General features: G+C 44.7%; 1 protein-coding gene across 4 annotated transcripts in view; it reads right to left on the reverse strand.

Moving 5' to 3' along the window:
* Window positions 1–359: 359 nt before the first annotated feature.
* FRMD1 (FERM domain containing 1) overlaps window positions 360–15968 on the reverse strand; it is a 36570-nt gene continuing 20961 nt past the window's right edge. For 3 of the 4 annotated variants that reach the window (XM_026037387.1, XM_026037386.1, XM_026037385.1), the window contains exons 4-14: window positions 14423–14502; window positions 13292–13368; window positions 11298–11484; window positions 8606–8761; window positions 6591–6656; window positions 6323–6391; window positions 5951–6125; window positions 4295–4630; window positions 4030–4158; window positions 3280–3359; window positions 360–1387 (exon numbers count right to left, since the gene is read on the reverse strand). In XM_026037387.1, coding sequence (XP_025893172.1) covers window positions 1100–1387; window positions 3280–3359; window positions 4030–4158; window positions 4295–4630; window positions 5951–6125; window positions 6323–6391; window positions 6591–6656; window positions 8606–8761; window positions 11298–11484; window positions 13292–13368; window positions 14423–14502 — 1643 coding nt within the window. In that variant the 3' untranslated portion in view covers window positions 360–1099. The remainder of the gene's footprint in view (window positions 1388–3279; window positions 3360–4029; window positions 4159–4294; window positions 4631–5950; window positions 6126–6322; window positions 6392–6590; window positions 6657–8605; window positions 8762–11297; window positions 11485–13291; window positions 13369–14422; window positions 14503–15968) is intronic. The other variant, XM_026037388.1, reaches the window with a different exon arrangement.

Genomic DNA, 15968 nt, shown 5'->3' on the forward strand with positions numbered 1-15968 from the left:
TGCACAACCCCACTGCACTTCCACCATCGCAGGCCCTGCAGCAACACTCACGCTTGCACACATTATCCAGGACTAAACGAGACAAAGTCACCAACAACCACCTGATTTGTCCTTCCAAAGCAACTTTCTCCWGGTGAGACTTGCCTCCAAAGCAAAGGGTAACAATTTTTAAGGAACAGATTTATTAAAAATAAACAACATAAAGTGTGATTCAAAGTAAGGAGTGATCATGCTTGGACAAATCTTCCAGTCACACTCCCATGGTCAAGAGCCAGTCAACCGGCACCATCATCTTGGCTCTTTCTGAGGAAAAMACAGGTCACTTGTTTTCTCCTCTTCCCCATCTCTCCTAGGATATAGGAGAGATASCAATCTAATCATGGAAGGCAGTAGTAGGCAGTTATTTCCCACATTAAAAAAAATGGAAAATTAAAAAAGAGAGAAGGTAAAACAGAAACCTCACACTGYATTTGGCTGGATGCTTAAAAGAAAAACAACTAGAAACAAGGTCACAGTAGAGTCTTGTGCCTAGCAGAGCAAATGGGCAACTTTTGTTCATTACAAAGAGAAGAGACTGAACTTTTCCATACCCACCTCCTGATAAACTCGGGGTATATTTTGTCCTCACAGCTGTTGGCAGTGTTGAAGCTGCACGAACTCAAGGCAACAAATGTATTTGTGTGGTAGCATTAACATAAATGGATCATAGCATAAAGGCAGAAAGCTAAACTGACATGGACTGTTTCCTTTCTTTCCGATAAATCAATATTGATAGTGTTTTCTTTAACAAGTCAGTATCAGTTCTGGTCCACTTTTGGAGGGTTTGACATCAGATATGTCACTGCTAATGGTGCAGGCTGCTTCCATTTTCTTCTCAGCAGACGCTTCAAATGCCAAATTAAGTGCTGCACTCCAGTTAATTTGCCCTGTAGTCAGGTCTGCAGAAGCGATGTCACTTACTGCTTGCGGAGCTGAGTAACAAAGCTACTTAGAGCCTCCTGCAAGAGSCAGACTGACATCCCGCCTGTTAATGAGGTATATATAATCACTTCTGTTTCCACCATGAGCCATTCCCTCATGTGGAAAAGCTCCACTCTCATTACACCACAAACTCCTCCGGGAGCTGGTCCTCTCCCAGGAGATCCAAGGAGAGGCAGTTCATGGAGCGCTTCCCGTAAAGGGCAGACTTGGTTTTGCAGTCCGCCGTGGAGTAGACGCAGCCGTAGAGAGCCAGCTTGTCCTCCAGGGCGCAGCCGAACGTGTAGCTGTGCGACGTGTCCGACGAGAGCGCGGCGCCCAGCGGCCGGTGCCGCCGCTTGTACAGGCGGACGTCGTCCAGGCTCTGGCTGTGCTGCTCGCTGCCGCTCCTGCCCCTGGGCGCTCGGACCTGCCAGGTTAGCGGGACACGCGTGAACAGCAGCGATGAGCTCAGACACAGCCTAGCATGCTGGCTGYGCAAGCTCACGCTTTCCAAAACTGTTCTCCCATTCCTTCAAATCACCCTGTTGGCCTTCTGAAAGGCACTGCTTAATGAAGAAATTGTGAACCATTAAAAAAAATTACAAGTACACTCTGCTGCCTTGCTGTGTTGAGCCAGATGCTGATCTTTGTACACTGTGTCCTCAGCATCCAATAGTGTGGATGAAATACTTGATCTAATAGATCTAATGAACTGACACTTCTTGGTACAGGTGTCAGCCTCAGTCATGAGTGAAGTATATGTTTAAAAAACCAAAATGCAACAAAGAAATCCCAAGTGCCTGAACATACTAGATGAGCAGAAAGAAGTCGAGATAGGAACGATGCAAATAAACAGGTTAAGATGTACAGCATTCACCAAGGGCCACATACAGTTCTATCTACATAGCATTTAGAAATGAAGAAAACAGGCATGGAACCAACAGTAATTCTCGGATGCAAACTTTGTTGTACACGAGCTGTAGCAGCTTCACTTCTATGGAGGAATTACACCTGAAAAATTTCCAGCTTTCTCAGCTAGTTGTTCTTGTTCTTCCTCTTGACAATTAGCTTTCATGTGCTAATTTTAAGGCCGATTTCAAAAATACAACGTTTAAACTGAAAAACTCCTGTAAGCAATACAGAAAACTGCCTCTCAGTCCTGCTACTCTTCCATTCTGGCTTTTAATTAAAAAAAAAAAAAAACCCACCACCACACTCTGATGAAACCCTATAACCCTATGCTGGCTAACTGTGCTCTCAGGAGCAGACAGACACTGTCTGGTCCAGCCAACAGCAAGAAACACAGTCCTGTAGTTTTTAGTTACTACTTAAAAAAAAAACATACACTTTAAAAGCAGGATGTTCGCTCTCTGCCCTGCACATTTCAGTTCTTTCCACTGAAATACAGAAATAAGTTCATTGGGGTTTGTATTACACAGCATTCATCTTTGGGGAGAAGATAAACCAACAATTACAAAGTTAAATAGCCTGTTAAGTGCCAAGTAAAAATTCGTTATCATTCTTGACTGGGTCCACTAGGAGGCATAAGAGGAAAAAAAAATCTTAAGTGACTGAAGTTTTTGATCAGAAAAGAACTTGGAGTAAAGCAAAAAAGGAGGAGTTGATTTTTTTTTTAAATCCTTTGAGCCGATAAAGGCTGATTTGGATTCCAGGACAGAAGAAACAATAGAGCCATTTAAAAATATATCTACCCCTGTGTGTACAGCTCCAGTTTGAAAAGTAATAATGTTTGGCTTAAAAAAAAGAAATCCACACAACATAATCTATGATATAACATATTTTACCAAACATGGTTGCCTTTTTGCAAGGGTTTGATAAAAATAAGATGTTGACAACAAAGAGCCCAGCACACACAGTATAATCACACAAGTTCTAATTACTATAACTTGAGCGTCTGGTTTTGCTCCAGTGGGAGCTCCTTCTAGCTTCAGGAACAGGAAAGTGGATCAACTTTGGAACACATGCACCAAAGCATGGATGGTCTTGGCTCTACGTTGCACAGAAAATGTTGGCCTACTCTACATTTCCTCTCTGGAAGCCTAAAGGAATAAATAGCTGRTTTGCTACTGCTGGTTTCCATGCTGATCGCTCCAAACTTCTTTATGCTTTTATGCACTCAAACGCTGCTGTTACCCTATCCCTGATAGGGTTAGCTGGCAAACAGCTGTTTTCAGTTACCCTCTTTAAGTCAGTTAAATCCAGACCAACCAAGTTCACCTGATTTACAGCTGTCTCCATCACACTGGAAACTGGTTGAATGCCCACACACAAGCCCTCCTGCCAAGCATCTCTCCTTACCTGATGAAGAGATTCCACRCTTTGACCTCTCATTTTTATTAGTGTAACTTGCACCACAGACAGTGATTCCTGATTAATAGCTGCAAAGGGAGGAAACAAAGAGACAAGTTTGAGTTTTGTTGGCTACTGCAGAAGTCATTCTCATAAGCTACCTTGAAGCAGCAATATTCTATTACTATAACTCGTTCTCATATACATCCACTAGCAGCCTCAGTGCCCTGTGAGTTTGACTAACAAGTACTTCTTTGCCCTTAAGAACCAAAGTTAGACTCTGCTCCCCCTGCAAACCCACAACTTTTCAACAGCTTAACCACATGCACTCACCTCACTACATGTCATTCACATGCTGTAAGACCAGACAAGTTCTGTGTGAGCCTATTGTGCAGCCTTCCCTGTAAAATGAGCCACAGGACTTCACCTGTAATTCCTGTCCTGGCCCATTAACCTGTGCCATTAATTAGCAACCTGAACCCTTTAGCTGTTTTGTGGTAAGATTTTAAATTCCTTCACTACCAAAGGTTTGCCTCTTTTTTTTTTTTTTTTTTTTGTCATCAACTAAATATAAATAAAACATTTTAAATTTGGAAAAAGGAGACCTTGAGGAGCAAACAGGAGAGGAGCACTACAGTACAGGATGCAAGCCTTTAACCTCCAGAAGAGCTGGCTTAAAATCTAGTTGTAGTACAGCAGTGAAGATAGAGCTTTCTTAGATGCAGAAAAGCACTCAGCAATAGCAGAAAGCCATCTCACCTTGGCAGCTAGCAGCATCTAGACGAAGGGAACCAACAGATTCTCCCACAGTGGCCTCCTCTAACTGGTCTCCCTCTAAAGGCTCATCTACAGGTACCTCCTCAGGCTCATCTACTGCCAGCTCAAGCTCTAGCAGGAAAGAGCCACAGGAGAAGGGTTAGCATTACACTTCTGCTCTAGGATGCTTCACATTCTCTTACTCCCCATGCTCCTACAGAAGACAGCAACATTCTTAAAAGTTGTCCTACATCTCCAAATTCCTTACCATCATCTTGAGAGTCATCTTCAGCCCTCCCTTTGCTGCCACTGTCAATGCCAGAGCTACCGTAGCTGATGGTTGAGCTGCAGGACTTTTCTTTCCTGTGTATCCTATCAATGCTGAAGGGCTCATCCACCGACATTTCCACAGATACCCGGTGCCTGGAGTCAGCCTCGATGCCCGACGTGTGGGAGCTGCCGTGACTTCCCGTGGACTGGCGCGAGAGACGGTTGTTCCTCTGGCTCCCGCCGCTGCTCCCACTGCCCCGCGAGTTCTTGTCCGATGGGTCCAGGTCCATGTCTAACGTGTCACTGATGTAGGACTCCCGATAGCGCTTCTTCTCTAAGAAAGACAAAGGAAACCAAGGGARGCTAAGCGAGACAGAAGGAATGGTAGCAAAAAAGAGTAAATTCTGACACTGGCAAAACTTGGCAATTAGGAAACAATTACTGCAGTTACTGAACAAAGACAGGGAATTCTGCATTCTGTTCGCTCAGATACCTGGATGCCCAGCTGGATATTAACAGACTTACAGTCTGCATAGATACAGTAAATCCAGTGTCTCATGAACTAGAACAGGCAGGTATAGACAGTTATGGTGTAGAAAATATTAGCTTACAGAATAAAGGTGGGACAAGACACGAGTTAACTGCATAATTCTGGATAAGTTCTCAGTGTTTAAAACAGCACACTGACCGTCCCTCTAAAAGGCCACTGATGTGTGGAGACAGCCAAGAAGAGACCCGCTGCAGGGGCTGCCTTGCTGGCACTCACTGCTGGGCTAAGGGTGAAGCTTTCCTCCCGATTTCTCCTTGCATGGAACAGGCTACCTCCTCATACAAGAGGAATTACTACTGGCTGGCTTCTATTAACTTCTACTTCCTGATGGACTTAAAGCTACGGATAAAAGTCTTACAAGCCCAGAAGATGGAGAACACATTAATGGAGAATGCAGGGAAGCATAGCCAATAAAGAACTGGTACACACAGCAGTCARAAGAAGGCTACCAAAAAAMAAAACAAAACAAAACAAAAAAAAMCAGAAATCCTCCAAGATAGGATTTATGCAATGCATCTGGAAACAGGGATTGGGGGAAGGCAAACTGAGAAGTTTACACAAGAGCCAGGGTCCCACAGAGGAGAGAGAGGGAAAGAAAACACACAGGGATGGGATGCAACGATTGAAGTMTCCTTAGAGGGATACCAGGGACTCTCAAAGTTCAAACATCATCCCTATGAAGGKGATCCCATCAGAGAAGTTCTGGGAGCCCTTATCTGCTCTCTGACTGCTTCTGGCACCAAACTGGTGGACATTACAGACTAAAYTGCAAACACTGTTTAGTAAAGGGGCACACAAAGACACAGGCTCACAACTTGCACTGCTCCTTGAACAAAGCAAGATCTTATCTCAACTGAAAGCTTTTTATCTGAGATTACTTTATCTCAGGGGCATGTGTCAAATGTGCAAAAATGTGACAACCCAGAGAACAGAGAACTCCTCTTAAAGGGAGGAACTAAACGRAAGATCAATCTAAGACCTCTGTTCTCACTGTCTTCTGTTAAGGCAGAAATACCACCAGTTAGAGAGCAGCCTCTGCAAGACCACAGGGAAAGACTAACATGCCACACTTTCACTGTTATCACCTGCTCTCCTGTCACATACCTTCAGCCTCCTCCAGTTTTTGGATTTGCTTCAACACCGGCTGGATATTCAGAAAGAGCCGGTGGCTGTTGCTGAGGAGCTGCAGCAAGTGCCGTGACCTGAAGGGGCAGCCTGTGTAGTAAACCAGCTTCCGTGCAGAGGGCAAACCATCTGGCTGGATCTCAAATTTTTTCCCCTGCGTAGAGTAGGGGAAATAGCAATACCAGAGCCGTGAGCAAGAACAGTTCTTCAGTCATGTAACTAACGGAGAAGGCTGCAATCTCGTGCACACGAGCAATAGAATTTGAGAAGGCAATTTGGGGAGGCCAGCAGCCACGCCAGGTCCCGGGTTGATGGACCGGGGCCAGATGGCCTCCATTCTGTCGTACTCACCAGAAACGCCAGCTTCCCGATGTGCGACCAGGGAAAGTCGTAGAGCAGCTGACGAACGTGATTCACCTCCTGCAACACATCAAACTTGGAGTGACACAGGGATTGACAGCTACAGGGTGGAGCCAGGGATGTGCAAGGAATTTGCAGACACTTGGGAACGCGAGATATGCGGAGCCTGGCTCTGCAGGCCGCGGAGCTGTGACGGGGGAGCGCAGGAGGGCCGCAGAGTTGAGCACGGCACCAGGAGGCTTTCAGGGCAGCCTGTTACCTGATAGATGTGCATTCCTCTAAGGGTCAGGCCCAGGATAACTGTCGGGCGGTCCTCCTTCTTATCCTAAGAGAACAGAAGAGCCTGGAGTCAAAGGTTAATCTACAAAGACCACACTCCTGCTCTGGCACCTACTGCAGGAGAGGTAGCAGGACTGCTCACCAGGCAACTGTCACCAACATTTTATCCTGCTCGTTTACTTTTCATTATGCTTCTAAAAAGCACATTGTCTTTTTGGCCGTGGAAAAAAAAAAATCTCTGCAGCAAGAAACACCTAAGTATCCCCCACGTTGTGGGTATGAAGCATTTCACCAATAGGAAACAGACAGCACTCCAGACTACCCTGCACAGGGAATCCTGCAGCTTTGAACGCACGGGCAGTTGCTGCTCAGAGATAATTTGTGGAACGTTCCCTCTTAGGGCCATGTGCTGCTGTCCCCATGAACCCTGATGGTTCTCCAGGAGACAGAGAGCCCAAAATAGAAGGATCTCTGTCCCCCTGCCACAGCGTACCTGATCCCACCCAGGTACTTGCTGGACCACAGATGTTCACCAGGCAGGAGSGCGGTGGTTATGGGGACCTTCTTTTTAACCTTTTGATCTCACTGGAGGCAGTGAATGGTTTAAAATACTCCAGGCTTAGCAGGGAAACTGACTTGTTTTTCCTCATGCTGTACCTTGATATAACATAATTGCTCTCTGATAAGGACATTGTTTTGCTTGAAGACCACCCTCCTTCCCTCTTCACACTCCCTACCCAAAAAAGAAAAGAGAGAGGGGGAAAAAAAAAAAAAAAAAAAAAAAAAAAAAAGGAAAATCCCAAGCTTGCTCATTTCTGCTGTCATGATAGGAAGAAAAGGAGGAAGAAGATTACTGAGGAGTAAGTTTTGGGAGTCAAAGACATCAAACTTCACACTGGAATTTTCTCTCCTCATCTGTCTTGTCAAGGCATCACATTTATCTCACCTTCTACCTACTCTTACTACCCATTTCCAGTAGAAGTCTATTTTAAAGTGACTAAGAAATAGTTTCTGTCTTCCAAAGGTAAAGAGCTTTCATAATACATCTGCTCTGGAGGAAAAATGCAGAGCTTAGGGCAGTCAGGTTTTTTTTTCCCCAGACTCCCCAATCCCAGGAGACATAAGGATGGTTTGAAACAAGGTGACAGCTCCTGAAATCTTAGGGCAGCCAAAGCAGTGGCACTGAAGCCTTCACCCCAGCACCTCTGTGCATCTGATCAGGAGCTCTGCGACGCAGGTATCACAAAGGAGGAACAGATCTAGCCACAATATTCCTGCATGCTAAACAGCAGGTAGAAAAGTACATTGTGAATTCAACAACACACAAAGGAGTTAACAATGCATAAAATAAGTTCAAGTCAGGAATCTGGGTATTAAGGGCAACCAATTTCACGCCCTTAGTGCCTTCAGACATAAATTGTATCATGTCCTGCCAGCTGGATTTCTTTTAGCCTTCAAGTGTAACCCACACTCTCTTATGACTGCATCATTAATAGCATTAGTATCAAAGACAAAGAAAAGGAAGCTACGGTTTGTGARGAATTTAAACTAACATTGGATTAGAGACCAAACCAGAACTTATTTCCTCCAGAGGACATGAGACTCTTTTCTGTGCTTCTGTGCTAAGTAGAGTTTTGAGATCTGGTCAAAGGACACATATACCTCCCACACAAGATGCTGACCAAGTAGAAACAGCTAAAGAGCCTAACTCTAAGTCTGAAAGTGGGCTATTTCCTTTTGGAAAAAGTTCCATGCAAATCCTAATTGCATGAGCAGGTTTCACTCACCTAAGCGAAACAGAAAACATCTCTTTAGTCCTATTTCTSTCCCTAAACTCTCTTAGCACATAATGTGCATTCAACAATCTTGAGTAAGAAAAGGCTGAAAATTAGAGTCTTTCAGTACCAGTAGCAACAAATAAACAACATGAAAAATACAAAGTGTACCCATTTAAAAGAGTGAGGAAAGTTTAAAATAGGAAGCATTTTTTTTAACCTTCTGCAGCCTGTAGAAGTGGACAGGCACATCTTCCAACAGGCAGGACTCCTTAATGAACTTCAGCACTGCGTCCTTAGCGGTCATGCCTTGCTGTTCTCGGTGCATCTCAGGGGCATGTTTCAAGATGTAGTCACTCCCCCTCTTTGCAATTATCTAAACCACAAGGGAAACAGACAAGTCAGCAACTCTTCAGTAATCCCCATGGGAGGTAGTTGTGATCAACAGCAAGGGCTAGACTGGAGCTGGAGGAGGTTCATATCTTCTCTCAAGAAGTTAGTTCAAGTTCACCCCTACCTCCCTGGAGAAAAAGCATTCAAAGCAGCCCAGATGGTAGCGATGTCTCCAGGCTGACTCCYAGATGCCAAAACCATAACAGATTGGCTATGGGGATTGTGTCCACTCTTTTTATTCTTAAGCTTAAAAACATGGGAAGATAAAAAGATATTGCTCTGAATGCCACCACAATCAGCAGCAACWTCCTCAAATGCTACAGAAATGCAAGGTGGTTAGGGTTTTATTTTTAAGACCAGAAGAACATTATGCCTACTTAGCATTCTCATCCTCAAAAGAGGCCAAAACACTACCTCAAGGTATTTTGTACCCATCTAGAGCAGTTGGCAGACACATGGCTTCCTTAAGCAGCAAGAAATCCTGCACTGGACYTTTAACTCTTGTCCTGCAAGCAGCCACCTCTGGTTGCACGTGGTCTCTACAACACTGCAGTGCAGCCCAGACTCCTTCTGCACCACAGAGGTCCTTTCTAGACTGGGAGCAGCAGTGAGAAACAAGGGGCATTTTGGCTGGWTTGTATTCGTAAACTATTTTGAACATAAACTAATTATGAATATTTCTATTCATAAACTAGACCCCATCAAGTACCTGAGAACACCCTGCCAMGAGCAGTCTCTCCTAGCTTGCAATATCAAAACTTCATCAATCAGTTTCCCCTTCCATTGAGTGAAGCCCCTTGTTTCATCCATCCTGTAACATCCCTGCCCTTCCCGGCAGGCTGGTTCACATGGCTACTTGTCCTCCYAACAAGGAAGGCTGGGCTCTCTCAAGAACCACGTTGATGCAATCGGCTTCGCAGCACGAGCACCAAGAGCAGCAGCAGCTCCCCAGCCCTGAGCTGGGCTGCCCGCTTGGGGCAGCTCTGTCTGCCCCCTCGCACAAGGCTTGGCACAAGGCTTGGCTTGCAGCAGCCCTCGGCTAAATGATCTCAYGCACGTGTTGGTGTTGCGGAGATCTCCCACTGTCTCCCCACCGCAGCCTGGGGGCAGGGAGAGAAGCGTCCCCATTACTGCCAGGTTCTGCTCTTTGTAATGATAAGGCACCCACGTGTTGGCTTAGGGCTGTGGCTGAGCGCAGGCGAGCTTGGCTGTGCCTCAGCATTTGCAGTGTTTGCCAGATGAGCAAGGCTCTGCGATAAGATTTCTAACTGCCCCATAAACAGTGCACATCACACCCATCTTTTCCAGACCTTTGTAAACTACCTAGTGCCAGGCACTCGATAACTAGGAGAGGCACGGGATGAAGGCCTGGTGTGCCAGAGAAAGGAACATTTCTGCATAGCAAAGCAGGTGGGCTAGGACTCATGCAAGAGTCTGTGCCAGCTTTGCTTCCCTGACACAGTCTGTCTACTGCTCTGAACTTTCTCCCTGCACCGCCCTGCAGGGCAGACTTGCAGGGGCACACATCCAATCACCAGAGAATCCAGGCTTTTTGGCAGCTATCCCAAGGTCCCAGCTGCACTAACACCACTGCTATCCCAAGGTCCCAGCTGCACTTCTCTGAGCAGAGAAGGGAGCTCAAAAACTAAGTTGGGTGGCAGGACAGTCTGTCTGGTTCCAGGGAAATATCCTTCATCAGCAGATGACATTGAGCGGTCACCACTGATCCACTGTCCATAACAAACCTAGTTTCTCCTTCGGTTTTCATGGTCATTGAAGTACTTACAGACAAGTTTCTTGACCTTTTCACTACAAGAACAGACTTGTAGTGAATTTGCAGTTCTCAGAGACTACTTTTTAAAACTTTTGAGTCACAGCAAATTTGCACTGGTCCAGTGACTAAACCGACTCTTGGCCCACTAAGCTGTTTGCTGCTKTTTGAGGGCACACTAACATGCACATGATTATAAACCAACATGAAAAAACATATATTTCCAGGCCCTTCCCTTTTCTCTTTCTACAACCAGGCCCTATATAAATGGCAAAGCAAGCACCAAAGGCACTTTAACGCAGTACTACCCCTGAGGATTTGGATCTAGCTTTCCAACAGGTAAACATTAAAGAGCTAAGACCAAAGAGAAATTTACTTAGCTTCATGGCCCTGAGGTTTTCTATAGATCTTAGGCTGTGCAGATCTTGCCAATACCATACATACAACCCTTTAAGTCACAGAGATTTAAACAAAACCAGCTTTGTTGTCAGAGTCATTCATTTGACACCAACACATTTCCTCTCTGAGGAGAGCATGGACTGTCCACCTTGCTCAGGAGGAACCCAGGAGGCCTGGGCAGCTACATTCAGCGAAGAGAGAGGATGCAGCTTTGGAGAATCCGGGCAAAGCTCTGCCCATCCTTTGCAACGGGAGCCCAGGGAGGTTGTGCGGCACAATCAGGTGTCACCTTTCCATAGCTCCTGCTGTCTACACAAACTACTGACAGAAAGATACCTCTCAGACTTACCCATTGTGGGAAATAAGCTTGGGGTTCAAAATATTTGCCAGCATGGACTTCCTCCTTGTAGTTGCCCAAGTCTGCCTGCAAGCTGTAGGCAGCCAGGAGGAAGTAGATCTCTTCTTTGTGGTTGCACCGAGACCTCAGGACCTGCTCCTTGAGATGGCAGTAGTAGAGCTGCCTTGCCACCTTGTCACTGCAAGACACAGAAAGAGATTTYCTTGAGCAAGATGAAAAAGGTCAGGCTCAGAAGAGGTCTCTCAAATTCATGCAAAAGAAGTAATTAAACTTTGATACTCTGATGTGTGCCATTGTCACCACAACTAGGCACTTTCAGACAGCCTCAAGCCAAGATCAATGCATCCTCACTCCAGGCTCTGAACAGACATGGGAAGTGATAGCCTCTGTCTGTARGAGCAAAAGATATAAGTATTTAAGGCAGAGGGTAGATGAAAGATAATCCTATCACACCTGTTCCAGAGACTGACTACCATCAGGCACTTTGTTTTTTTCTGGAAAGATTGTAGCACTGTCATAAGAATCAACCACCTTGAATCCGTCTTGCTTCTTACACACCTGCCTGCCTTTCCCCTCTAAAGCTGGCACTGCTTTTTCATTTCACCTTGCCTTAGGCTCAAGGTGCTTTTCAGCTGCCAGTTCCTGCAAGGTAGATCAAAAGAGACGGGAGCCTTGGGCTTCCTTCTGTCCCTTTCCTTGAGCCTCTAACCAGGGATGGCTTAATAATGCTAACTGCTAAATGCCATTAATAGTGCACACGAGCCCCATTAGGGGGGCACAAGGGAAGCAGGGCACTGACAGCTTCACATAGCTGGAATGCTGCACTCTGAAACTTCTTGTACTGGTGCGTGCATGGAGCTTGAAAGGTGTCACATACCTAACTGTGCATGGCTCCAGAAACCTCTCCGATTAAATTACTAGTGCAAATGGGTATGAAGGGGTACAGAATGCCGGGCTAYGCTGTCTTTGCACCAAAGGGCTAAACTAAATGAAAAACACCTAAAAATAAACAGACTCCAGAAAACTCCCCTACATTCAAAAAGACAGACTGTGCAGGGGAAAAAAGAAAAAGAGAGAAAAACAATAAACTTCGTTTTAGATGATGACAAATGCCAAAATAATAAAATAATGCTTTATCTTAATTCACGTGAATAYTCTCAGTTCTTAATAAAAACAAACACCTGACAGATTTTAACTCATCGGTGCAGCAAGAGTGATTGTGCTGACTGCACTTCATATTCCATGTGAATGGATCCCACTCGCACACAAAATCCTAACTTATGAAACTCTTTCTTTTGTCTGCTTCCAGTTGTCCTTTCATTTTGAGGAGCAGGTCACACAGAACTGCTCAGATACAAAAGAAAGCCAAAAAAATTAGGTGTTCTAGAGCACAGATAACAATTTTTTGTATATTTCATGTTTGTCACACTGTAGGTGTTACCAAAAGGTTGTTAAAGGTATTTGAATACTGTCACCATTCAACTTGTTCTCTAGACACAGAGAAGGAAGTGTTTAGAATTCTCCTAGGAATAACAAGGAGACTCCTGGCTGCAGTAAGATCATCTGAGATGACCTTAAAAAAGAAATCAAGCTGCCATATTAGTAGCCCAAAGAAGCAACAGGTAGAATCATATATAAAAAGAATACAGAATTTCTGTCTGGCAAACCCAAAATATCCAGTAACTACAATYGTCAAGTTACTTAGATGTAAAATCAAAATAAAATTAAAAAAGGGGGCTAGGTTCAAAACAATGTACTGCGGAGAAAATAAAATCCTAAACAATTACCTAAAAGACATCACTTGAATGTTGGTTTTATTATTTTTCCAGAGAATGTACTGGCAGAACCATTTGGGCAAATGTCCATAAACTACTTTTTGGGTCCTCACACAGAGATGAGCTCACCAAAATAAACGTGATTTTTCCTGCTTTAGGAACACAATGAGTAATTTAGAACACAGGTAACAAATGCAGAAAGGAACTTACCTTATCACCCTTCCATTTTCAACATAGTATTGCACTCTGAAAAATGCCACAAAAGGTGGGCTAAATTTCTCTGTTCCCTAGAGGAGAGGCAGAAGGCATGTTAAAAAACAAAACAAATCATCACTTTCTYGTAACACTCCCCTTCCCATGCTCATTCCCTGTAATATTTTCCTTCTCCATGCTTAGCTGTTCAGCAGGGTTTGGGGGAATCTGATCATCTCCCATCAATGAAGCATTACAACACATACAGACAGGACGAATGGCAAAACATCCTGTGGAGAGCAGGAGAATTTCAACTGGGAGGATAAGTAGATATACAGGAGTCTCAATAGCTTGGGGATACCCAGCTTAGCTCAACATTACTTAGCTCAGCACCTGGCAGCTCTGCAGGCACATTAATGCTGAACCCAGCAAGTCGAATATAACCCTCCTGAAAGCACCAGGCAAGCAGCCCAGGCAGCCTGCCACGCTTGCACYGCTGCCCCATTTCCAGAACACACCTAGAGCTAACGCTATTATTTCTGCTCAGAGATCATATAACCACATTATACAACAAGGGATTCACGCAYTGCTGCGAGAGTAACACATCAGCCTTCACTGCCAGAGACCGAGGCTCACGAGCGTGATGCTGGTTGTCTTTTTCTTTGGCAGTGCTACTGTTTAGTTATTCAGTTTCCTACTGCCACAGACTGATGGGATACATTGATGCTTGGCTCATGTTTAAGAYGCTTGCTAGAAGAAAGCCAGGCTCAGCTCATGTCTAGCAGGATGGCTCACGTCCCAAAAGGTCATTTAGCCTGTTTTGCTCATGCACAACTGGATGTCTCCAGATTTGCATAGACGGGATGTCATTCAAATGGAAGACTGACTGACCTTCTCCCCTGCTGCACCAAKTAAGCAACAACCACATGACTACCACTGACTAGGCAAAATGCTACTAGAAGATGCTACTATAGCTACTTGTAACTCAGCATATTAACCACGTCCGGCAAGTCAAGTAACCTTGCTACTGAAGAAATTCCTGCAAACCGCATTCAAGAAATACTTAACGGATCTTATTTTAAGAGCTTCCACTTTATTGYACAAACCAAACCCAATGCAGTATCTTCTGAAATTAAACACCTGTCTTACTTTGCTTGTCTCTTTCTTCCATTCCTTTGAAAAGTATTTGCTAAGCTTCTGCTCCAGGTCTATAAAAACATATTCATTATCTGAAAGACAGGAGGGAAAAGCATTTAATATTAAAGAAGCAAAAATCCTTATTCATGAAGTACTTAGAAACATACCTGCTGTTTGCAAACAATGCATTCTAAAACAAAAGCTGAACTGCAGACTGGAGAGGGCAAGAGAAAGAGTGGGCACTCGGGCTGCAGCAGGTACACTGGCTTCAATAGCATGAGAGGAAACCTCGCTGCACCAAACTCAGAGAGATGAGCTAGAAYGTGAGAACAGAAGTGAAACTACCCTAATGCAAACTGCAAATGAAGGAAAGTTTACACTTGTGTTTCTAATGCACATGAAGGACTGGCATGGACTAGCATTAGAAGAGATACTCAAGTGAGTTAAGTCACAATGTCGTCTTCCCAGAACATCAAAACTCCTTACAGGTGCAAATATGGGAAAAAAAATCTTTTTAGGCGAGCTTTTATACAAGCAAAGCAACCTCCCGCACATCACTTCCAAMCCCTTCCCCCTCAGGTAATAGAAATCAAATCTGGTGCTAGCCAGAATCCATGGTTCCATGCACAATAACACATGGTCTTGTGCAAAATATCAGTAACAAATAAAGAGGACACAGYCCCTTAAAAAAATCATATTTCCTCATTTATGGTCTTTCTTGCAGTGTACTGATCAAAGCTGTAACATTAATACATCTACATTTCTACTTGCTGCTTTATTTGACATCTCCCAGGCATGTAATACAGAACAGTATCTAACAGCACTGTTAGAAGCCCTGAATTTTAGTGAGTGGAGTGAAAGYGATTTGCACACAATGAGATACAGAGGTTGCTTTGCTATTTTGACAAGGAGAGAGGCAGGATTCAGCATCACAGACAGACTGTCTTGCATCTCCCTCTTCGCTTGTGTGTGCCAGGCGGGGTGGTAGGCAGGGATATACAGGCAGCAGCCACCTTTACTTCTTCATGCCCATTGAGATCAGAAAATGCTGCTTTGAGAAGTATGCTATAAAACCTGGCCAGGCAGATGAACAGGTTTGGCACCTCCCTCAGACTTGCCCTGCCCCTTGTTGTACAATGACAAGTGTCTCTCTACAAAACTTTTCCTAAAAAGTAACTAAATGTGTGTTTTGGGGAAACAGCCACACTGCTACCAATAGGAAGGGGACAATACAAGCATGACACAGGTCCCTTCGTGGACTCAGCAGTCAAGGTGCTCACTCATAACAGGCTCCTGCAGCCAGACCCTGACTGCTCCTCATGGCAGGTTACTGCTGCACAGAAGCATTTCCGACTGGTTCAGATACGGTTAAGGTCTCACCCAGGCTCTGTCAATACTGCAGCTTTATCCGTGATCTTGTAAAGAGGGTAGGGAACCTTCTCCTTTGCAACAAGTTAGCAGGGTCATGCTCCATCGTTTGTCAGGAATGATCCCTTGCCCAGAGGCGCTTAGGGAAGATTGCGAGGAAAGACAGTGACCACAAACAGGAGATGTTCTC

Source organism: Nothoprocta perdicaria, unplaced genomic scaffold (genome assembly GCF_003342845.1).
Source record: "Nothoprocta perdicaria isolate Ctin4 unplaced genomic scaffold, notPer1 scaffold_197, whole genome shotgun sequence".
In the NCBI taxonomy this organism is placed as follows: Eukaryota; Metazoa; Chordata; class Aves; order Tinamiformes; family Tinamidae; genus Nothoprocta; species Nothoprocta perdicaria.